Source organism: Myotis brandtii, unplaced genomic scaffold (assembly GCF_000412655.1).
Source record: "Myotis brandtii unplaced genomic scaffold, ASM41265v1 scaffold266, whole genome shotgun sequence".
Taxonomy (NCBI): domain Eukaryota; kingdom Metazoa; phylum Chordata; class Mammalia; order Chiroptera; family Vespertilionidae; genus Myotis; species Myotis brandtii.
Genome location: NW_005360124.1, coordinates 7,723,235 through 7,747,737, shown reverse-complemented (window position 1 = coordinate 7,747,737; position 24,503 = coordinate 7,723,235). Strand labels below are relative to the sequence as shown.

At 43.2% G+C, this 24,503-nt stretch overlaps 1 protein-coding gene and 1 long non-coding RNA gene across 3 annotated transcripts in view; one reads left to right on the top strand and one right to left on the bottom strand.

Annotated features, from left to right (window-relative positions):
- The window catches only part of LOC106726452, a 36,384-nt gene extending 22,588 nt beyond the window's left edge, over positions 1 to 13,796 (bottom strand). The window contains exons 1-2 of one of the 2 annotated variants that reach the window (XR_001362526.1): positions 13,229 to 13,796; positions 7,949 to 8,192 (exon numbers count right to left, since the gene is read on the bottom strand). This is a non-coding gene — a long non-coding RNA (uncharacterized LOC106726452). Of the gene's footprint in view, positions 1 to 7,948; positions 8,193 to 9,574; positions 9,740 to 13,228 lie in introns of those variants that run through there. The other variant, XR_001362527.1, reaches the window with a different exon arrangement.
- Positions 1 to 24,503, top strand: part of PCSK5 (proprotein convertase subtilisin/kexin type 5) — a gene marked incomplete at its 5' end in the record, with an annotated part of 415,527 nt that overhangs the window by 296,264 nt on the left and 94,760 nt on the right. The window contains one exon of the mRNA XM_005868347.2: positions 19,280 to 19,382. Within this exon, the coding sequence (XP_005868409.1) occupies positions 19,280 to 19,382 (103 nt within the window). The remainder of the gene's footprint in view (positions 1 to 19,279; positions 19,383 to 24,503) is intronic.

Here is a 24,503-nt window from a genome sequence, read left to right as displayed (position 1 = left end):
CCTCAGTAAAATAGAAATAATAGTATACCCTCATGAGGATGTTACTGTTCTGCACACTTTAAATCACTAAAGAAATGTTCACTGGATTGTTAAATGCTTCTGGCTACTCTTGTGTTTATCTTACATTAATTCCTTAACTCTATTCATTCCCTCGCCTTTTATTAAATTTACTATGTGTCAAGTATTGTGCTAGGCACAGGGGGTATAATAGAGAGAGCAATCACACTTGTATGGTTTTATACTGTAATAGAAACAGGTAAGTACTAGGCAGAAAATCCCCCGATGTGTCAGCATGTGCTATGAAAAGAGACTGGAGCCGTAACCGGTTTGGCTCAGTGGATAGAGCGTCGGCCTGCGGACTGAAAGGTCCCAGGTTCGATTCCGGTCAAGGGCATGTACCTTGGTTGTGGGCACAACTCCAGTGGGGAGTGTGCAGGAGGCAGCTGATCGATCTTTCTCTCTCATCGATGTTTCTAACTCTCTATCTCTCTCCCTTCCTCTCTGTAAAAAATCAATAAAATATATTAAAAAAAAAAAAAAAAGAAAAGAGACTGGAGAGGAAATGCTCTATGTGTTCTACAGGGATACGAAGGAATAGGTTGTCAGCCCTCTGGCTAGAGGCAGGAGTAGGACAGAGCTGGAGAAAGGGCCTGGGAAGCGACAGGAAGATGTGAAACAGCCCAGAGCACCTAGAAAGTGCCAGTTTTACCCTATTGGAGCTCTAGGTACAAGGAGTTGGGGGGCAGTGAGAGAGATGAGCTAACAGCGCTGGCTGGGGTCTGACTGCCCACTGCCCCTCGTGCCAGGTGAAGGATCTGGACTGTGTCATGTGCTCAGGGAGCCACTGAGAAAGAAGTTTACCAGCCTTCCTCATCATCCCATCCCCAGGAGTCATGGGGCGCCAGCAGGGAACCCTGGAAGCTCAGGCCTCCTGGCAGATAATTAAATAACAAACTCTCACAGAGTTTTCTCTGTGAAGTGGTACTGGCTTTTTAAAGCACCTCTTGCCTTTTCTTCCTCATCCAGAGCCCCTTTGTGATTTATATTTTCAGATTTTTATCTTTAGAGCCTCACATTATAGCGAGCCATCATCTCCCTTAGGATCTGTCAATCTCATTTTTAAGTCATTCACTCCTAAAAATATTCTTGTATTTTATTATATATCTCACTTAATCCCCTACTTGTGACTTTCTTTTATGAGAATGTTCAAAGGGTAAATTTGCTGTATTAACTATTGTGCATTTGGCAGAGCCCAATCATTCTGATTGCCTGTGCAATATTTTTCCCAGCCTGGGGAGTTTTGCTGAAAAGTGGATTGATGGTAATTGTGCTGAGACTTTAGTTGATAATATCTGCTTTCCTGGACGCACAGTCCCTGGTCTGCTTTGTCCCTCCACCCTGACTCGTCCCTCCACCCATCCTCCTGAAACATAGCACAGTCACTCTCTAAAGTGCTTTTGTCAACTGATACCATCCTCTCCATGAACTTCAATGAATTGGCAGTACACTTCTGTGCTGGAAAGACATTTTGCATTAAAAATTGGATTCACAACAGGCAATCTGCCTGGGGACCACATGTCTAGGAAAGCAGTCATTTTTAACTAAGGATATTACAAGCCCAGATAGACTAGGACTGGTGTACTCCTGGAAGCAAAATTACTGTACTGCATGTTGGCAATTAACCTTGTCAACTAACTTCCAGAACAACTGCTGCCTAATGCACACACCATCTTCTTGGGTTCTACGGCTTGGGTCCCATTACATTCTACATGCACCTGCGTTCCCATCACTGAGCCTCACCAACACTCTGATTTGCTTGCCCTCGTCCCCTTTCTTTTCCACAGCATTTATTAGCTTCTAACCATACTAACCATATATAGTTTACTAGTTTACTGTAATTGTGGCTTACCCTCTACCTCCTACACTATAATGTAAGCTCCACCAGAGAAGATATTTATATTTTGCCAACTATTGTATCCAAAAATTCCTGGGCTATTGCCTGACATGTAGTATGTGGCTCAATAATTATATGTTGGATGAATTAATACATTTCCATGGAGCTTTCAGTTATCAAATGACTTTTTTTTTTACATCCATGACTCCAAACATGTCAATCTAACATATTTACTAAATGTTGTGACCACTTTATCACATGGCAAGTAATGGTCCAGGTCAAGGGAAATTATTCCTGACCTCAAAGATGAACTAGTCCCATGGGAGAGGCACATGTGGGCAGAAATACCAGTTGGAATATAGGATAAATTAGAAATATGTACAAAGCACAGTAGAGTACAAAAAATTTCAATTCAGCTGCACAGTAGTGTGGTAGAAAAGGCTCAGAAAAAGCTTCATAGAGGCGGCAACTTTAAGTTGTAAATAATGAGTACAAGTTTTCTGGGAGAAGAGAGAAGGGATAAGTACAAAGCTAATAGATTTTCTAAGTGAGAGAATGCATGATGGGCTGGAAGTCTCTAGGGAATGCCAGAGCATAGGGATGTGACTTAGTTAGTCTCTCTCCCCGACCCCAGACAAACCTTGAGACAAAGATTCAAGTGCAAGAGGTTTATTTGGGAGATGAAAGAAAGTGCCAGTGGTAGAATGGGAAAGCAAGAGAAGAAAGAGAAGTCAGCCAATAAAGGCTATGCTAGAAAGCCAGCTACCATGGAGGGTGACTGGAGCGGCCTCCTGTGGGGAAACTCTGGAAAATGAAATAGAACACAGGCCTCAGAGTTCTCACTGGAGGGACAATGGATCTGTGGTCTTCATACACCAGATCCCCGTCATTGGTGGAGGAAAACTCCTGGGAGTCAGTTCCCTGGTCCTCCCGCCGTGCCATGCGTGTCTGACAGAGCAGCCTTCTGAGGTACTGGAGAAAACCTCATACTAACACAAGCATACACGCTCCCCTGGACATTGGTTTCTGCACACTGACGTGGCCACGGGATTGTGCGGAGCCTCCAGAGAGTCTGCTATGGTTCATAAGGAGAGCTGCAGGGGAGAAGGCTAGACATGGAGGCAAGGGACAAATTTTGAGAACTCTTTACAAGCTGTTCCTTGGAGTTTTATTCTGTATTAAGGGAGCAATACTGGAATATTTTAGGCAAGAGAATAGGATAAAGTTTGAGTTTGAAAGAGGCCTCTGGTTAGAGGGTGGGGGAGCAGATAATAAGTCCAGGAAACCAGTTAGATAAACTTATCACATGGGATGGGAAAGACTGGGCTAGAAGTCATGTGGTGGTGGTAAAGATGGAGATGAGGAGACCAAACTGAAAGATGTTCAGGAGATAGAATTGATAGAAATTGTAAGGAAAGAGGTGTGGGGTGGGATGGAGTACAGGATGAGTTCCCTATGCTACCTACCTCTCTTGACTAGATGGTGGTGGCACTAACCTAGACAGCGAGTATAGGAGGGACACATCAGTACTGGGGTAAGATAAGTCTTTTTGGACATGTTGGAGTGGAGATACCTGCAAAGTATCTAGGTGGACAGTGGATAAGAGATAATTAAACTCACGAGACAGATCTATACTGGGAAGAGCTATTTAGGAATCACCACTTTAAAGAAGATATTTGAAGGCAGGGAAACCAGCAATTCCAGAATAAATAACTAGAAGATTATCACCTGTGATGAGTTAGTCGAATGTTACTATCAACATCCTTTTAGTTTCAAGTCCTTTGCCAACTTAGAGATGGCATGTCTTTCTTTTCCTCTACATCTTCCCCAAGTCATCTCTTCACCCTTGGCCTAGTTGCACATGAAGAGGGAGAAGATAAATTTGTGATTTGGGGCAAGCTGTGTAAACTCCCATTGTCAGCTTCTTCATCTATAAAAAGGGGACCTCCTAGGTGGAGATGATCTTGTCTACTAATCAACTGAAGAAACTGAACATGAAAGACATCAAACTGATGCTCTTACCTTACCAGACACTTAGCCTAGTTGGTACAGGACACTGCTCACTGCAGCTGCACAGCACTGTCTCCCCTGCATGTGCCTTTACCTGCCGGTGCTAGTTCATCTTTTACCTAAGACGTGGTAACTAACTGAAGAGCATCCTTAGAATGGTCGCAAAATGCATGTAAGCTGCCGAAACCACTGTGATAAGAGCCCTTGGTAACAATTTACCTTCGTTCTGCATGGGTTTTACTCTAAGTGTATACAGATGTATGACTTTTCTGCCAAATAGTCATCCTGGCCAAGAATGGGATGGCCCCTCCACAGGAATGCGTAGGTGATGACATTTCTTTCACCATCTTGGCATCTAAACATGACACTCGATCTGGTAACAATGCACTGAGCTCCCGATTGTTTATGGCACAGCTCTAGGCGGAATGGGCTGTGAATGCCTACACTACTGCACTGCATCCACTCTTGTTACATGTGTGTCAGAGAGAGAACACAGCTGCTTGATGTTCAGCAGGCCCCCCAAAAACAGCCACTGTCAAAATTCTGCCTGTGGCATGTATATAAACATACAGAGCTATGCCAGGAGTCACATGGTTTCAAAACATCTGCCAGATCATCCCAACCCGCTTCCCTCACATTCTCAAGCCATCATTTCTTTACTTACTCAAGTTCAAGTCCATGGAACTGACACCTCTTTCTCCACTCATCCCTTGTATGCAGGCAGTCATTATCCTATATAATAAAAGCCTAATATGCTAAGTGTCCAGTCATCCAGTCAGCCTTTCAACCAACCAAAGTGTAATATGCTAATGATATGCTAAGGCCACTCAACTGCTCGCTATGATGTGCACTGACCACCAGGGAGCAGATGCTCAACCGGTGGCAGAGCGAAGGGCCAGCGAGTGGGCGGCGCCAGGCCACCAGCCAAGGTAGGTGCGAGTGGGGGGGGGCGGCCAGGGGGGGTCTCGATCACCCTGCCGGCTGCCCTGCAGAGGGAGGCAACCGGCAAGGGGGGCAGGGCCAGTGAGCAGGTGGTGCCAGGCCAGCCAAGGAAAGTGCAAGCAGGAGCCCAAATCACCCACAGATGGGCCCTGATTGCCGGCAGGGCCTAGGGACCCTACCTGTGCACCGGGCCTCTAGTTTATCAATAGTAGTACTACTAGTCATTCCTATTTAGTGTATGTCAGGCAGACCCTGTGTTAAGTGCTTGTAAGTACCTTATCAAATTTAGTTACAACTTTCCAAGGTAGGACTATTTTTATCCCATCTTGCAGCTGTAGACATGTGGAGTAGAGAAGAAGGAGCCCAAATCACAAAGCTAGAAAATGGCAGAGCTGGAGTTTGGGTGCAGTTTCTCTGTCACTAAACTGCACTATATTCCCTCTTGTGGCGCATTAATAATCATATCTTTTATTTATGAGGCACTCTGAAGTTCACAAAGCATTCTCACAAGGCATATCATGTGATCCTCCAAACAGAGCAGAGAACTCGGCAGAACACATCTTATCCCCATTTTCACAGAAGTGACTAAGACTCAGAGTTAACCTGACTTGCTCACGGCCACTTGTGTCTGAGCCTTGGACTCAGACCTTCGGTCTCTTTTCATTATTCCCATAAATATGCTCTTTCCTCAGAGAAGATGTTTCTTTTTTTGAATGACCAATGTATGAAATTTACTAGAAGGTCAGTTTTGGCTTTCTACAAAGACATTTTTCATAATCAGAGTTTTTCAAAAGCATAACAGGAGGGAATGTGTTCTCCGTCCCTTTTGGTTTTCATTCAAACACTGGGCAGTCCCTGGACTAGAAAGCCATAACTATGCCCAAGCCCCAGGAGAGGGGAGGAGGTGGCAGATGGAGTAAATGAGCTCTGAGACCCATCTACTCCTCAGATCCTATGACTCTGTTTCCTGGCAACCACACTGTCTTCATCATTTTGGTTGCAGTAGCTCTATTCCCTCCCTCCTGGCTCACTCATGTCATCTCCTAGCTGACTTCCTGGACTGTCCCTTCTAACCCATCCAGCCTCCCTTGATCAAGGTTATCTTCCAACACAGATTTTCCCATTTGTAATTCTCTTCCTAAATCTTCATGGCCCCCTTTGGCCAACCACACCTATTTGATAACTGTCGGATATTTCTTGGTTTCTCTACATCCTCTATACAAACTCCTTTTTCATTTCCTCCACACTCAGTTTCTGCTTCAGTCAACCCAATCATTAACTTGAGTCACACAGACATCATACCTATTTCCTTTGCTTTCTTTGTTCCCTTCTCCTGAAATATTCTCCACTTTCCCCCTTGTCCACCTAGCCATAATCCCAGTTTTTTTTTTCTAGGCCTAAGTCAATCTTATTACAGTACAACAACAACGACAAAACACACAATTTTAATGAATTTCTTACCCAACACACAAAAGTATAGAAATAATCTTCTAGTCATGCATTGAGGCAATGGGGACACAAAAGATAGCCCTGCCCTCAGGGAAAGATACAATCAGCTGTCCTGTGCAATCATTACATTTTAAACACTGGTTCTACATTGGCTTATGTTCTTTGTATCTTGTGAGAGCTGATTCTGTCTCATAAAAGGTAGCCATCTCCAACACAGCCCCTCGAAATGGCCGGCAAGCAATAGCTACAACTTGCATGATTCAGGTGTCTAGGATTGCATAACCTCCCCTTACTCCATATTCTCACACACATACACATATGCACATGCAACCCACCAATTATTTGAATTTCCAGCGTAGTGGAAGGGGCACATGGCATTTAGAGTTTTCGAGGCCTGGGATTATCCCCTCTTTCTGGGAAAAGGAGTGCCACAGAAGCTGGGTTCAAGAACTACAGTTTGGAGTCTGACCGCTGGGGTAAGCCCCAGCTCTGCCACAAGCTGGGTGACTTTAATAGGTCACTTAATGTCTCACTGCCTCAACTTTGGCAACAGAAAAATGAAGATGATACAGAACAGCTGTACCCAGCACCATCCTTTTCCCTGTGGGGTTATTATTGTAAAGATTAAGTGAACTAATACAAACACAGCATCAGAACAAGTCCTAGCAAATGGTCATCATGGAATAAGTGTTAGCTATTCTTATCATCACTAATATGGTGACCTTAGGTGACTTAAATTTCTTGAGTGTCTGTGTCCTCATCTTTAAGATGAGAGCAGTGCTCATCTCCATAACTGGCTCTGAGAATTAAATGTGAAAGCATTGAGAAAGCACCCAGCTCTCCCAGGAGAGGTTCCTCATCTTTGACCCAAGGCCTGGACTTCTAACACCACATGATACGACATCTTTCTCCTGCCTCTGCTCCTCATAGCAGTTTCACATGTCAATCATTCCTGCTACTGTAGTAAGCGCTTGTTTTTATCCCATAGAAAATATTTGCCTCTTACAAATTCAGCTTTAGAAAATTACCACCTAAATTACACCAGATGATTGCATAAGCAAAAGACGGGTCAAGTTCACCGAGCCCGCAGGCGGCTTCTCCACAGCCAGCCGGTCTGTGTTAGCCAACTAAGAACCGCAGAAAGAGGAACTGGCCTTCTCCAGGAGGGTTGGGGCCCCCAGCACATCACAGCATGTAAAATGTGGGTAAGATGAATATCAAGAGCAGCCTTGAAAGCAAAAAGGAGTCAAAGCAGGTCAGACAGCTGCTGGAGGGAGCTTAGGAGGGAGGAGAGCCTGACTCACCAGCTCTGCCTGTGGGGATCATGCAACCGAGTTTCCAGGAAGCGCAGGCTTCCCAGTCCTGGATGCTAGGCCCCACCTCACAGCCTGGTGGGTGCAGACCTAAGCCATGGGCTGGGCTCTGAGAGCCCAGGGCGCCTAAAATGGGGTTAAGACTGGTTGCCTTGGTTGCCTGCTCTCTAGAAATTATGCTGAGCAGCCCTCCCCGACCCAGGACAACAGTTTAACTAGCACAGGAAGGCACGGAGGACCCCTTGGGAGACACCCAGGGTCTTCTGGGCTGGGCTTGGCTGTGGAAAATGGAAGTCAGGCCCAAGGGAGGAGACTTCAAACTAAATACTGACTTGCCTACCTTCCAGCCAAGGTTGTGCTTCCTCCCAGAAGAATGGAATTGTTCTTGAGGCTCCTGCAGACTTTCTAGAGCCTTGCCTTGAGTGAATGCAGAGGTGTCCTGCAGGTCCTGCAGGGCTCCATATGACTTCTCTGTAGGACTAGGCTGGGAAGTTCTCAGCTCCATTAGGGGGCAGCATGCAAAGACTGCAAGTTCACTGGGGAACCACTGGCACAGAAGGGGTGAAGGGATGCTCAAAGGGCATCTAAAGGAGAAAGCAAGGCATTAAGGTACAAGTAAGACAAGAGCACACAGAGTCATACCATTCTGGAATGTTTTGATGGAGCCAGAATCCTCTCATGAGACATTCCTCGGGTTTATATCAAGGCCAGACAAATTAATTCATAAAAGCTGAGTAAAGACCAGTTTAAGTCACAAACAATTTTATATTATTCCTAAGAGATGTCTCCATAAGGCCACAGGAGGAATAATATTAGTCAATAAGGGAATAGTTGACCTGCCTTCCTGCCACATATTGCTCTGGGGTGCCGTAATTTTTTAGCAAGTTAATAATTCATCGTGCTGGGTGAAAGGGCAGAGGGTTGCCACTGTCCTGACTAGAACTGACTACACTTAGGTGCCAATCACACAGGACCTCGCCTGTTGTTAATAAAATGGTTGATAAAATTGGCGTCCATTCTTCTCAGTGGTCCCTGAACAACTGTGGAAAAAGGAAATCTTTTCCAGATATTTTATTTGTATTTACCATCATGTGAAATCAACCTCAATGTAAGAAAGGGCATTACCTGATGATAGGCAGGAAAATAACAGGGAACCTACAACTTTGGGGGTAAAATAAATTTGCAAAGCCACGCAAACCATCAGAGGTCAACTGAGGCTTGCGTGTCCTATAGGTCTTTTCACTAGCTCATGCTGCTTATCTGAGCGCCTGCTTGTACTCACTAAAGTAGCAACAGCTAACCTCTATTAAGCACTTACTGTTTGCTAGCATCTTACAAAGCACATTCCACGTGTTAACTAATTTAATCCTTCTGACAATTTTCTGACATAGCTTTGATAATTTCCATTTTACAGATGAGTTGACTGAGGCTCTGAGAGGCTTTATAATTGTGCAAGTTCTCACAGCTACCACAAGACAGCCCCAGGATCCACACCTAGGATATCTAGTTCCAGATATGTGCACTTCACCTGTATCTTGCCTCTCTCCTCTCGGTGGGGAGAGGACAGCTCAAGGTCATCCAAGTATGGTGCGAATGACAGGAGTCTTTAGGGGTTGGGGTGGTGGTGGGAGTGGTGTTCTCTCTAGGGTGGTGCCAGGTGAGGTTCTAGTCCCCTTCCATGCTCTGGACAGAGTCTAAAGCTCTGATAGGATGCAAACTGTGTGGAAAGAGGCTGGGAGGCAGGGAAACCAGCTCTTTCTCTGACATACAGGGACTCCAAGGCCTCTTGCCTCACAATACTACCACCCTCCCCAATGCAGAACACACACACAGTGCAACCTATGACACTGCCCCCATTTTTATTTTCGTCTGTGTATATGCTGTACCCTCACTGAGAGAGAGGAAACTGTGCAATTTGCCCCAATACCCACCAGGTAAGGAGGCAAAGTCCCTCCCAGTCACTCACCTGAAGGAGAAGCAGCTAGTCCAAGCGTAGTGCCCACTCCACAGTGAGGCCAAAACCGCACGTTCTAAACCTTCTCCATGAAACTCTGCAGGGAAGAAGCCTTGTGCGTCCCCTCTTACAGGGATTCACCGATTGCGGACACTTTTCCCTCAACAGCCTGAGAAGGGCACCGCCATGGCTCTGAAATTCTCCATAGCGACGTGCAGAAAAGCTGCCTTTGCTCTGTGCAGGGAGGCTGGCTCCCAGGGGCTGCCAATTATAAAGACTGACTTGCATGGGCTGCATTTTGCAGCTGAACTGTGTTCTCAGCCTCCACGGTCATTAATTTCAGGTGCCTTGTTGCCACCAACATATGCAGCTGATATATTCTTCAAGTCCCCTCGAGGGTAGAAAAAGCACAATTTGGAATCTAGACAGACCAGGGTTCAAAGGATGTTCAAGAAATTAACATTTTGATGCTTAAATGCCTTATTTGGCCAAATGGAGCTGAAGGCCCTATCCCACTTTATTATTGGAGGATTAGTGAGATGACATATTCAAAGCACCTGATAATTACAACTACCATTCTGCCATCCGCTGCGCTTAGGTCTGTTTCCTCATTTGATCCCAGCCACATTCTCTGAGAATGAGAGTATTATCCACAATACACAGAAGAGGCACATCAGGGAAATATGTGATTTGATTAATGCCAAACAGCTGGAGAAGGAAGCCAAAATCAAACCCAGGCGGGAATGACTCCAAAACGTGTGCATTTACCCAGCATGGGGATGCCTACTTTGCTGGCATTCGGCAGGCAAGCTTCAGTCCCTTCCTCACTTCCAATACAACGTATGGCATCCTGACAAATCAAACGCTTCCTCAGTCACTAGGGAGTGAGGTATTCTGGGTGCCCTGCTCCAGGCAGACCTGTCTTAGAGGCAGTCTCCACTGCTCGTGGTTAATGATGACCCAATAGAAGGCTAAATTGTCAATTACCAGCTACAGTGAGATGGAGCCATAGGCCTTGAAATGCAACTTCTTTCTCTTCCCAGGAGCATCTGTTTTCTCCTAATTAGTGATTAGGCCTGGATGTTTTAGCACCAGCAGGCAAGGCTCCAGGGAAGACAAAGGGAGTGCGGGAGAGGAAAGGTAAAGTCAGCACTTTCAGTGAGTGGATCCAGAGGAAGAGGAGGAGGTAGTTGGAGGATGTTCTCTCCCATGGGACACTGGAGGGGACGGGGGTGTGGTGTGGGGGCAGTAAAGCATCGGTACTTTGAAGCGTTTAAGAGCAAATTACAAAAGCAATTAGGGAGGCTCTTTAGGTCAGCAGAGAAATGAAAGTGGATAATAAGTTTCATCCTCATGCCTGTGTTTCAGGACTTACACCATCACAGGGAACATTTTGATCATTTTAAGCTCCTTGGGGAGAACTTTGGGCTGGAACACATCCACATTCAAGGACCCTTGCTTAGTTCAAAAGTGCCAGGATCGTGGCTCAATGGGCCATAATCCCAACAGTTTCACCTGCATTGTCATGGCCTCCATAGTGAAAGGAAATGATACAGCCTTTAGTGCTTGATAGAGCTGTGCTCACTCATGGATTTACACGGAAACTCAAGTCAACAACCTGTCCTTTCAAGTTGTTCTCTCTCCCAGTAAGTGTCTCCCAAGTGTAACCTGCCTCAGGTTATCAGTGATGTTTTCCAAACGGTAAACAAGTTATTCATCATATTATGCTCACTTCCTCCTGTCACTATGAATTGAGCCCCACATCCACCATTACTGTGAATGCACCTGTACAATTTCCCCCGTGAGAGTGGTCCCTCTGCAGCCACAAACAGTGGGAACACTGGGGGGTGCAATCCTACTCCTGAGAAGTAGAGCGATTGAGTGCACTAGAGAACCTGTAGAAATGCGAGGCTCACCTACAGAAATAGCAAACACAGCCCACTAAATAGAGACTGGCAAGATCTTTTACACACCTCAGAAAGGCATTAAATGCATTTCTACCTACCATACCCTACTTATAGGAAGGTGTTCATCATTTCCTCATTCACAGATTCAATAATTGTCTTTGTGAATTAACTTCGTTTAATTGCAGATAATCACACTCGGCCTTGTGTCCCCTCTGGTGTCTGATCTTGGAGCCCACTGTTCAGCACCTTATTAATTTCAGCATCCTTAAGCTAAGACTTAGAATGACTCATCACTAACATAGAGGCAATGTAAAATTCTCTTGAGGACCAGATATATGGGAACCAATCCATCTCTACTAGATTTTCATATAAATTGGGGGACCAGAAAGAGGCAACTATAATTCTGGTAGTAAGTTATTTCTGAAGAGCTAATTTATTTTGTTTGCAGACAGCACTTAAGCAGAAAATCCTTGTGCAGAGCTCCAATTAATTATTATATTCATTCAAAAAATAAAACACACCATTTTGGGGTTCCTCTTAGGAGTTTCTAACCTAGTAGACAGAACAAGCAGCTGGTAAAACCTCACTTTGATAAACATAACTGTCTTTTAATCAATGGCAATTTTGCCAGGCAAGCCATTTTACCAGACAAAACACATATTTGGAGGGCATATTCAATCATTGAGTAAATCTGCTTTGCGCAATAAGCCTGCTCAAAGTTCATCTGTTTTCACAATGAATTCCTTTTGATACCCTTACCTCACCAAGTGGCTTAGACAAGACATGTGCTCAGTGCTGTCTTTTTATAACTAGCAAAGCTGCTTGGAGCACCAAGGCGGAAGTGAATCCGTACCAGGTCACAGCCTAACTCTGTCACTTGCCTAGTTGAATGAATTCATGTAAGATTCACGTCTCTGAGCCTCAGTTTCTCATTTGTAAAAGGGGCTGTTGTTTACGTTAAACATTACATGGAACAGCATTTGTAACATGGTAGGTGTCAGTGAATGGGAGCCTGTGTGATTGCTACATCACTGCTGTATTCAGGTGTATTTTTAAACAATATGCTTTTATTGATTTTTATAGAGAAAGAGAGAGGGAGCAAGAAATAGAAATATCAATGATGAGAGAGAATCATTGATTGGCTGCCTCCTGCATGCCCCCTACTGGGGATCGAGCCCAAAACCTGGGCATGTGATGAGGAATTGAACTGTGACCTCCTGGTTCATAGGTCGCGATGCTCAATCTCTGACCCTCGCAGGCTAGGCCAGGTGTATTGGCCAAGACTTCATTTCAGATATATTTTTTGAGCAGCGTGATTGAGGTCAAGGCCCAAAATAACAGTGGAAATGCAAAGGATCAGCTCTTAATTCCTTGATCTTTGACAAAGTGCAGACTGAAGTAAGCTAAACATTTACAAGTGTGTTGGACCCACAACTATTCAATACATCCTTTTTTGATGGAGTGCCAACCTATGGGGGCGCCAGCGTAGAGTTTTGGGGCATCTGCCCACGGGTGAGCCCCAGCACCTAAGAATGAAAAAGCATTGAGATTAAGAAAGATGTCCTGGCAATCAGAAAACCCTGTGGGGGAGGAAAAGGGGCAGTGGTTGTTGAGAGGCTGAGATAGAAAAGCCGTCGCCCCAGACACCCCCACTCTAGCTGCTTAATGTTCATTCTTCCTTTATAGATGCTGATGAAAAGAAACAGCACAGTGTTCCATCTGCCAGACCTCTCCATTATCACAAGCTTTATACACTTACCCATTTAGTTCTATTCTCACAGGCGGTCTCCTGATCCTCAGTTAAACAAATTGGCTCCCCAAGATGTTGGTGCTCTTCGGACCCATCCCCAAAGGGCAGACAATCTTGAGTTGTTTTGGTTAAAATTAAGTTTGGCCTGTAAAGGAAGAAACTCATCATGTAGACTTATTTTAATTGTAGTAAAATATTCATAACATAAAATTTACCATTTTTAACCCTACAGTTCCATGGCATTAATTACATTCACATTGCAGTGCAACTATTGTCATCATCCATTTCCAGAACGTTTTCATCTTCTCCAGCTGAAACTTTGTACTTGTTAAGCAGTATCTCCCCATTTCCCCCTCCCCTCCAGTCCCTGGCAACCACCATTCTGCTTTCCGTCCCACTGAATTTGACTACTCATAAGTGCCTCAAATGAATGGAATCAGGAAATATTTGTCCTTATGTGACTGATTTATTTCACTTAGCAAAATGTCTTCCAGGTTTGTACACGGTATAGCATGTGTCAGGATGTCCTTCATTTTTAAGGCTGCATAATTGTGCAGACCAGTGATTTTCAACTGGTGTGCCCCAAGAATTTTTAAAATGCGCAATACCTAACTATTTAGTCAGGGGCAAAAGACCTCTTTTCCCTTAGATTATAAAAAAAAAAAAAAAAAGACAATAGCTGTCAGGTGTGAATAATCAAAATTATACCTTTTTTTGTTGTCACATGATCTCACTCATTTATGGATAATAAAGACCCTTATAAACTGATGAAGAAAAATAGATACAGAGGCAGAGCAGCATCAGACTGTCAAACTACAGCGGGAAGGCCGGGGAGGGTTAGGGGGTGGGGTGGTAAGAGATCAACCGAAGGACTTGTATGCATGCATATAAGAATAACCAATGGACACAAGACACTGGGGGTAGGGGAGGCCGGGGGAAGGTCAAGGGGGAAAAAAAAAAAGAAACATATGTAATACTCTTTGTAATACTTTAGGCAATAAAACAAAATAAAAAAATAAAAAAATCAAGTAGGCTAAAAAAATAAAAAATAAATAAAATGAAGGAGGGAGGCCAGAAAGGGGAACTCTCATTAAGTCAATCAGGAAGTATAACTGGGAGAACTCTGTGATAGCTTTCCCATCTTCCTCTTCACCTCTGTGAGAGGCTCCTCTTTGCCATTCTGGATTGTAATTCTTTGTTGTTCCCAAATAAATTTATTTTGCTGGGAAAAAAAAATCACTGGTATAGGCTTTTAAATAAAGATGTTGGCCATCAATGGATGGCCTCCTTTTTGAGTCTTGCTATAAAGCTTCATGTTTGTCAGCCAGTATGGCTTGGTGGTTGAGCGTCAACCTATGAACCAGGCAGTCATGGTTTGAATACTAACCTAAGTGTTTATTAATTTATTTAGTTTATATATTTATTTGCTTAAACTCTACAACAAATTTGACTCAAATAAATATTGAGATACAAAAGAAAGCATAGCATTTCTGAAGAGAAATGAAGCCCTTCTGGGTAGGTGAGCCCTTTATTATGTTATTCTCAACTTTGTTTAGTAGCTGTGCATGATATAATAACTGCTTGACTAATCTGGGTGATTTCATAAAGTTTATTTGTAACTTAGACTCATTAACACAAACACATGCTGTAATGTTCTCAGGAGGTGGATCAAGCAGAGCATACCACTAACTTGTAAATTTTTTAATTTACAATTATTAATTTTTTAAGTTGTGTCTTCAACTTTTGAGATAGCATTGCTCATGAGACACTACCTCAATGTTTTTTGAACTATTATAGGATGAGATGAGACAGGAATGAAACACTTTTGATCACAGGAGAAAGATAACTTGGACATAATAATAATGGATGAAGACACTAGAAGGGAGAACTTGTAGGATGAGATGGAGAACAAAATATTGGACCCCAACATCTGTGCTGCTACTTTAAAAAAATTTTGTGTATCACTCCTGTCATAAACATTGAGCTTCATTGTGCAACAAAGACAGATGAAAAGAATTTGCTGCTCCAACAACCAAAAAAAAGCATCTTCACTATGTCCTTGGAATCTGGCTTTTTTGTTTGTTTCAAATATGCAGTAGGACACTTGTGCCTGCAAGGGCTGGGGGCAGTTGTTTATATAACTAATTGGACATCCACATAAATATGAAAATTAAGACAGGTCCTTTTATTCTCATCTGTTATAAAGCCAGAGTTTGCTTTAAAGTTAAGAGGCATGCAGACTTGAGAGAGGTGTGGTTCAAGCTGTCCTACGCTGACTTGCTTACATAAGCTTCAAGGTTATGAGGTTGTCTCCATTTTGTTTCCAAATGGTAGGAGGGAAAAACATCTTTTAAGGATCACTCACCCAAGAAGAAAAATGCTTGGGAAGGTTTTAGGTTGAGGAGAACTTTTGTAGGTCAGAGGATAATGGCAAATGTGGAGAAAAGATTGAAGACAGAGATCCTGGTGGAGAAATATCCCGAGGAAAGATTATGAGCACTAGATTGAGGGTTGCCAGTGGCCAGGAGGAGAGACATCTTCCTCAGAAACAGGAGACAAATGAACAGTCAAGGAGAAGATAGAAAGGAACTTTGACACCGAGACAAAGGATGCTGGGGAAATTCAGTATCTTATCAACAAATTAGATAGTGAGGTCACCTTCTGAGAAAGAATGGGTGGAACCGGAGGATGGGGGTTAATGGGGGGGATGAGGACACATTTGTAATACCTTAACTAATAAAGAATTTAAAAATTAAATAAATAAAATAAAATCTTGAATGGATGGGAAAAAAAGGTTTGAACTAACTACAGTGAGAAATGCAAGAGGAAAATACAAAGATGAGTGAAAGGATGATCAAGAAGGGTGAGCTTAGCATAGTGGGGCATAAGAAGGTTGTGTTTGGAGGGGATATTTGAAATCTCAGAGTTGGGGCAATTCCAAGTGATGATTATATCTCAGGTGATTATATCTATGTGAGTGCCAACAGAGGCCATGATAGTTGAGTAGATCAAGGAAACATGAGGCCAGGGTATCAGTGCCACATTCTGGCTTATGGAAGTCAAGGAAGAGACAAACAAAAGACATAGGAGAATTGAAAATTTCCACAATATCCGAATAACCCTTGCTTGACCTAGCCATGACTCATCTAACTACAGAGGCGGCTTTGGGTGTAAATATGACATAACTCTCAGAACCATCTAAGCAGCACTTGATTTAGCAGAGTAAGGTGTATTTACTTTAAAATCCCACCCTAGCATTGGATCTAATACACCATGAAGATTAAGGTGGATGGGTGGCGAGATTTAGGACAACCAAACCACTGTGTCCGTTTTTATAGGCACCAATGTCAAGGCAAAATAACAGTCTTTGCCTCTAGGTCTAGGAGAGTCCAGTGTATGCCCTTGCTCTTCTGTTTTAGACTTTAATCTAGACTGTCCAAGGAAGGCAAAGTATCCTAGCCAGCATCTGGATTATAATTATCTCCTTTAAAATCATTCTTTTTTAAAAATATATTTTTGTTGATTTCAGAGAGAGGAAGGGAGAGGGAGAGAGAAACATTGATTGAGAGAAAATCACTGATTGGCTGCCTCCTGCATGCCCCCTACTGGACATTGAGCTCATAACCCGGGCATGTGTCCTTGACTAAAATCGAATCCAGGACCCTTTAGTCTGCAGGCTGATGCTCTATCCACTGAGCCAAACCAGCAGGGGAACAAATCATTCTTATAAAATATCTTTGAGAACCCAAGAGCAGGGTCTTTTTAATTTGTATATCTCTAAATTTTACCTAGGGCCTGGTACGTAAGTGTTCAAAAAATATACATGGAATGAATAAATGAATGAACAAGCTATGATCTATATTTCTCTAGAAAACATTTTCTTTGGGTTTAGAAGCCTCTGTGACCCTTCCCCATACCTGTTCCACTCAGTACATATATTTTCAAAGATACATAGCTATCATCCAACACAAATTATTAGCATTGGCAATGTAGGCAAGATCTACTTGCTCCTACGAAGTCTGCCCCAGATCCTCTGCTCTTTATCTTGCTGGTGCCTGGATTGATAATAACACTGTTCAATTTGTTGTGCTTTCTGACAAAAGTAGAAGAGGTTGCACAAGGGCAATAATTAAGAGGTAGAATAGGTAGAATATGATACCTATATTGATATCAACACTCCTATTAGACAGAAGTCCCGGCTCTTTTTCTGCTTTGGGACTGCTGATTACCAACTGGTCTGTTCTGACATCTTTGTGTGAATTAGTGAAAGGCACCCCCTATAGAGAAAGAGGCAGCCAACACATTTTCATGGCTTGGTGCAATCAACATGGGATGGATTTCCAACTCCATGTGACCATTTAGGCAGGTACCTTGTACAGTGAACAACTTGCCTATTTGCATGTTTTGCCCCCACTGGTGACTCACTCTAAAGCTTACTCATTTTTGTAGTTTAGCGCCAGCAAGTGGACGACTTATGGATATAAGTTTACCTTACCCAACTATACTAATTCAGTAAAATTACGGGGAAAGGCAGAGAAGTAGACTTCTCTCCATTCTTAACCAGTCATCTATGTTTCCAGGGCTTCCCCCCCCCCCATACAGTTAAAATAAATCAGGGAGTGAATCTTGGAGTTCCAGTAACACCACTTGATTAAACCATAGGTATGTAGTACATATACACAATAGAATACACCTCAGCCATAAGAAATGATGAAATAGCGCCAATTGCAACAACATGGATGGACCTTGAGAACATTATGCTAAGTAAAATAAGTTAGACAGAAAAAGCTAAGAACCATATTATTTCACTCATATGTGGGATATAAAACTGAAACTTATGAACACAAACAGCAGTGTGGTGGTTGCCATAGGGAAGGGGGTAGAGGAAGAAGGGGGCCCTAATATAAGGTAGCAGGGAAAGATTTGACTTTGAGTGGTGGGCACATGGTGCAATATACAGATCTTGTAACATAGAAACTCACACATGAAATCTATATGTTTATATTGACCAATGTCACCCCAATCAATTTAATAAACAAAAATTTTAATTAATAAAATTGGTGAGTCCTGCTACCTCACTGCTCTGGCTGATCTCAGACTGACAATGTTCAGACATGCTTACAGGCTATGAAAGTTGGTGTGGGAGGCAAGTGAAAGTTGTGACTCTGCTGAAATCTGAATCTGAAGTTTCTGAGCATGATCACTTTCTAAACCATACAAAGTGGGTCTCTGGATCAGACTAAAAGAATTTCAGTTTCTTTTCAGTCAATTTCTTGTATAAGACAATGGGAGCAGAGGATGACTATAGTGTGAGTAGAGGGTTGAATTCAATGAGCCACAGACCTATCAGTAGATTATCACCTTCAATGAGGGTTCCCCTCTCTCTACCACCCTTGCTGTGGGAATAATTTCTTAAATGTTTACAAGTTGGTGAGGCTGGACTTGCTTCTGTGGAAAGGCCATGTTGTGTTTTTCCTTGGAAAGAATAAGCTTTCCAATTAAATGAAGAATTCTCTGGCTATGTCTTCACTGTTACTCTTTCAGGGTGAGATGCAGCTGACATCTGTCCAATGTCAGCCAAGCTTCAACTCCCTTTCTTGACAAGTAATCACAATCCTCCCCAGAGTGATGAGACAGGACCTAGGTGGGTCCAGTTTGCTTCTTGACTTGAACCAAGGCTATACTGGGGTCTCTGTGGCCCATAAGCCTTCAGCCTTAAACAAGGAAGTCAGTAGGAGCTCAGTGAAGGGATCCTGTCGGAAGCCCCCTTGACTTCTCTCTACTTATAAAATTTGTAACACATTTTGACTAGATTCAAAATTATGTCATTGCCTCATAACTTTTTCAGGTTCCAACTTTCAGGGCCTCTGGGAGAGGAGCAGTTGTTATTATAAGGTCAGGATTTAGGACTGGCAACTGAAGCCATTCAAGGTCTCTTCTCTCTGGGTTGTCTCCATGGCTTTCAGGCAGCCACAGACAGATCTGGCTGCTCTCAGACTGACAGCCCAGGAAACAACTGCCATGGAGAAATGAGGTAAACAACTGCATTTTGTTCCCCAGGAGAATACATTGATGAACATGGCCACTGCCAGATCTGTGAAGCCTCGTGTGCCAAGTGCTGGGGGCCGACCCAGGAAAACTGCCTTGACTGTCCCGTCACAAGGTGAGTAGCCTCTCAGTATCTCCTATGGTTGATTGAGAGCTCATGGGTTGCAAGATGGATGGAGAAGGTTCTTACCACCTTAGAGGCACATGTGGGGCCTGCAGGAGAAAGAATCAAACTCCTTCCCATGACACATTAACCCTCCATGGTCTGACCACAGGCCACCTCTGTAGCCTCTTCTCCCCATGATGCCCAGTAACCACTACAAAAATCAGTCCTCTGGACACTAGAGCGGTTTTCTCATCAATGAAGATGGTGGTGACTGAGGCCTGGAATCTCATCCCTTTCTGCACACCCACCCCTCAACCATCATCCCCATTGCTGAGCAAATATTTAATCAAATTTCTAGAATCACTTCAAGGTTAAACTGTTCTATGAAGGCATTTTTTAAAATATTTTTTTTTATTTGTTTCAGAGAGGAAGGGAGAGGGGGAGACAGATAGAAACATTAATGATGAGAATCATTGGTCGGCTGCCTCCTGCATGCCCCACACTGGGGATCGAGCCCGCAACCCGAGCATATATCCTGACCAGGAATCAAACTATGACTTCCTGATTTATAGTCGACTCTCAACCACTGAGCCACGCTAGCTGGGCTATGAAGGCATTTTTTACCTCTTCCCAGTAGAATTAACTTCTTCCTTTTTATGTTCTACCTAAACTTCCATAAGAGCAACTGTGACATTTTAAGACATTCATTTACAAAGCGATCCCTTTGTTAGACTGCACACCCCTTGGAATACTCATCTTTGTATCTCTATTATCTATCACAATGCTCAGAAAATGGTAGGCACTCAATAAATGTCCGATAGCCCTAGCTGGTTTGGCTCAGTGGATAGAGCGCCAGCCTGTGGACTGGGGGGTCCCGGGTTCGATTCCGGTCAAGGGCACATGCCTGGGTTGCGGGCTTGATTCCCATTGGGGGCATGCAGGAGGCAGCCAATCAATGATTCCCTCTCATCATTGATGTTTCTATCTCTCTCCCTCTCCCTTACTCTCTGAAATAAAAAAAAAGATATTAAAATAAATAAAAGTAATAATGTTGAGTGGGACTGCCTGCTTTAAAAAATAAAAATAAATAAAAAATAAACGTCCGATAGCTGAATGGATGAGGAAGTAGCAAGTATCTAAATGGGATGGGCATCTCTGCTAATACACTGAAAATTTCTATTAATGAAAATAGTTGGGATCTTATTGTATTTTAGTCAACGCTCCTCTGATTCTAGCACTTAGCAGTTGTTGATTGACTGGGTGTTTGAATGGCCTCATCACTGCTCTGCTTAATGCATAGGAAGCAGAGTTTCTCCCAAGACCAGGATGATGAGGCTGCTTCAGTGGCAGGTGAATCTCTAAGACGGACATTCCCTCTGCCTTACACAACAGTGATTTCATCTAATTCTTCCTCAGGACTGCAATATCCTGAGCAGGAATTGTGGTGTATTTGTCTCTTTGTTCCCCCACAGTGATCAACATATAGTAATAATTCAATAAATGTGGGTTTTATTGAACACTAAAAAGTGTGTAATCAATAGCATGGGCTTGGCTTTCCCAATGGCTCCCTCAAAAAGAGAAGAAGAGAGGGAAAGAGGGAGGGACAGAGGAAGGGAGGGAAGGAGGGAGGGCTGGATAGAGGAAGCGAGAGAGGGAGAGAGTGAGATGCAAAAGAAACCTTAAGAATTCTCAATGTTAACTGTGATAACATATTCCAAGTGTCTCTGAGATATCTATGCCTCTAAATATTGAATTTGCTTTAAAGCAGTTTCAGGGCATACTATTAGATAGACAGTTTTCTGAAAATGGATCCTGTTTCTCCTCTAATTCCTCACCATATCAATAGATTCCATTGCATGTTTGGACATCTTTGAACTAAGAGAACTTGTTAGCATTTGTTTAATAAAGCAGCTACATCATCCAGAAGTCATCATTCCCTTGGGCTCACCAGAGTGAGAAAAAAATTCTACTATCATAAATGGCCATTTAACAAAATCTAAGCCCATTGGTACAAGATCAGATATACACCTCCTGGACCATATAGCTGGCTTAACTTGTTTAAGCATCCCAAGCTTTAGATTTTGAAGAAAGAAAAATATGTGTTTGGACCTTGAACCAGGACGTCTTCCTAAGGAACAATTTTCTTCTCATCTCCCTGACTACTCCATGTCTTTCCCCATCTCTCTTTCTTGATGTCAACTACTTGCAAATATGTCCAAGAAAGGGCATTGTATCATGGCAATGAACTACCCAACTTCTTTTCTTATCTGCATTTTACTGGAAGGAGTTTTGAGAAGATGAGAAGAAAGAAACTACATTGAAAGATGATGTAGACTTACTTGTTCTTGAAAGGGCAGCAAAGTATTTTCTAAAGTATTTCCTTAAGTAGAATCAAATCCATTCAAGAGAGTCCTGAGCACTTGGTTCATGCCCAGCTCTGAGTTAGGTGCAAGGCTCATGAATTCTTATAGGTGATTCAAAGTTAAGGGATGGTGAAGCACACAGAAAAGCAATAGTGGGGCAGCTTTAACACCGCAGGCCTGAAGCCAAAGCTGCAACCATGGAAGAGGAGATGCCTTATAGAAACTGGAGCTAGAGGGGACACAGGCACTCCAGAACCCTGGAAGGAGGAAGCAGAGTTGTGGCTCTGGCTGGAATAAATATCTCAATCTCTCCTCCCACCCTCAGATCTCCTGCTGGTGTTTCCCTTTGCCTGAAATTAACAGGATGCCAATGGGAAATATCCTTTGCAGATGAGAGAAGTGAGCTTGGGGATGCAATCCTAGTGCGCACAATTCCAGCTCAGCACTACAGAGAATGCTGACCAATGGATCTGGCGCAGGGGCGTGGGGAGACTAACAGAACCACCAAAATAGGTGGTCTCTTCGAGTTTCTTCTTATTCTTAAGCTTTTGGATCTCCAGTCCTGCTAGAATAAAGTTCATCCCTAAAGGATTTTAATTTAGAGGTTTGCTTCAAAACAATACAGGGAGCGGGGGAAGTAAATTAGTGGAGCTTGAGATGAAATAAGATTGGCTATGTGTTGGTAATTGTTAAAGCTGAGTGAAGAATACAATGGGGGAGGGGTGTATTGTGATGTTTATTTTACATGTTTAAATTTTTCCATAACAACATTTTAAAGAATAATTAAACTCTGAAGTTGTTTTACAGGAAATCAACATCTTAAAAGCCCTCTCTTCATCTTCTAGCTTTTCCTTTGCATTTCCATCAATCCTAGGGTTTAGAATCTAAACTTTAGATCCTTGAAGAATATTGAAAACTTCGAGTATTTTTGCCTCTTTTTAACACAGATAGCTCTGTAATGCCCTGATCCTTATGTCCCAAGCTAATCTCCCAACCCAGCACCGAAATTAGAGTTAAGAAACTAATTAAAAGCATTTAAAAGTTACCTCTGTTCTTACCAACCTCAAATGTTTTGTTTGATGTTTCAATGAATTTAAGAAAAGAAGACTTTTTGCCAATTTCCTTCTGTTAAAACATTAAAACACCCAGAAGTTACATGAAGTGTCTTTGTGATGGCTTTAGTTAGGCCAAACCAACAATCGACACAGAGGACCAGCTAACCGTGACTTGCCATCTCTTCTGTTCCAGTTCACATCTCTCTCTCTCTCTCTCTCTCTCTCTCTCTCTCTCTCTCACACACACACACACACACACACATACACAAAGCCTGGGGCCTCTGGAAAATTTGGTGCCAATATTGAGAGCATGCTTCTGCCCAGCTTTAGCACTTGGTTTTGCCGCCTTCTTCCTTTCCATGAACCCTGGTGGACCTAGAATGGTTCACTGCTTATAAAAAGCCAAGAGCACACATGACTTGGGGAGAGAAGTGCTTCCCCTGCAGCGATGAGCTTGCCTGAGTGTCTCAGAATTCCACAAACTGGATGACCGGGTATCCCAAAGATGGCTTGAGTTGGTTTTTAAATGTTTTCAGCAGCCCCATGGAGCCCAGGGCAAGGTATCTATCCTCCACCTGGGAAGATTTGTTGGTGTCGGTGGAAATCTGCGCCACTTGAAGTGGTACTTTAAGTTCCTTGGCAAGTTTTCTGGAGGGGGTGGGGGGCACAGGGGATGATGTAATTCTGTGTCGGCACTTAGGCATGACTGTTTTCTCTATATTCCCATCTTTAGAAAGAAGCATGTTCTCACAAAAACTGGGTAGGTCACGTGTGCTTTCCTGAGGGGAGAGGGGAAGGAGGTAATTTAAAGCACCATTATGTGCTTAGTACTTTCTTAAAATTAAGTACTCAAGTGAGAAAGGCAGCCCGTTACCCAAATAAAAAATATTACACCATGCCGAAACCGGTTTGGCTCAGTGGACAGAGCGTCAGCCTGTGGACTGAGAGGTCCCGGGTTTGGTTCCGGTCAGGGGCATGTACCTGGGTTGCGGGCACATCCCCAGTGGGGGATGTGCAGGAGGCAGCTGATCGATGTTTCTCTCTCATCGATGTTTCTAACTCTCTCTATCTCTCTCCCTTCCTCTCTGTGAAAAATCAATAAAATATATTTTAAAAAAAATATTACACCATCTGTTTCACCCCCACCCCAGTTTCTGGGTGATTTTAAATGGTTCCCAGCATTAACAGTATTAGTTGCCCCTCTCAAGAGAAATAACTTCTCCCTAAACCAATCTGTCATATCTTTCTACAAAGGACAAAATGGTGATGAACTTTCCATCCCCTCTTCTTTTAGCAAGAAAATGAACCCTCTCAAATAAACATGCCCCATTCTCCGTTTGGCAGAGTGTTGAGTGGCTTCCTTGTTTAAAAACCTCAGAAGGCTCTTGCTTAGTTTTTCTTAAAGGGAGGTTTTTTGTTTTGTTTTGTTTTTTAACTAGCCACATCCAAATTATCCCTTGAAAAATCTTCTAGCTCAGAAAGCAGAGGCAGGGTGGGGCTGGGATATTCCAAGTTGGCATTAGTGCCATCTGCTAAAAATCTGGGCTGAGAACAGTCCTCTCATTATACGCCATGGTGCAGAGGATTTGACACGGACACTCAGATACTAGTATGTGTGCGGGTCTGTTTAGGGCTGGACTCCACGCACTGCAGTGGGGGCCAAAAGAACTGTTCACACCAGTGGTGCTGGGTAGGGTGACCAAAACCTGGGT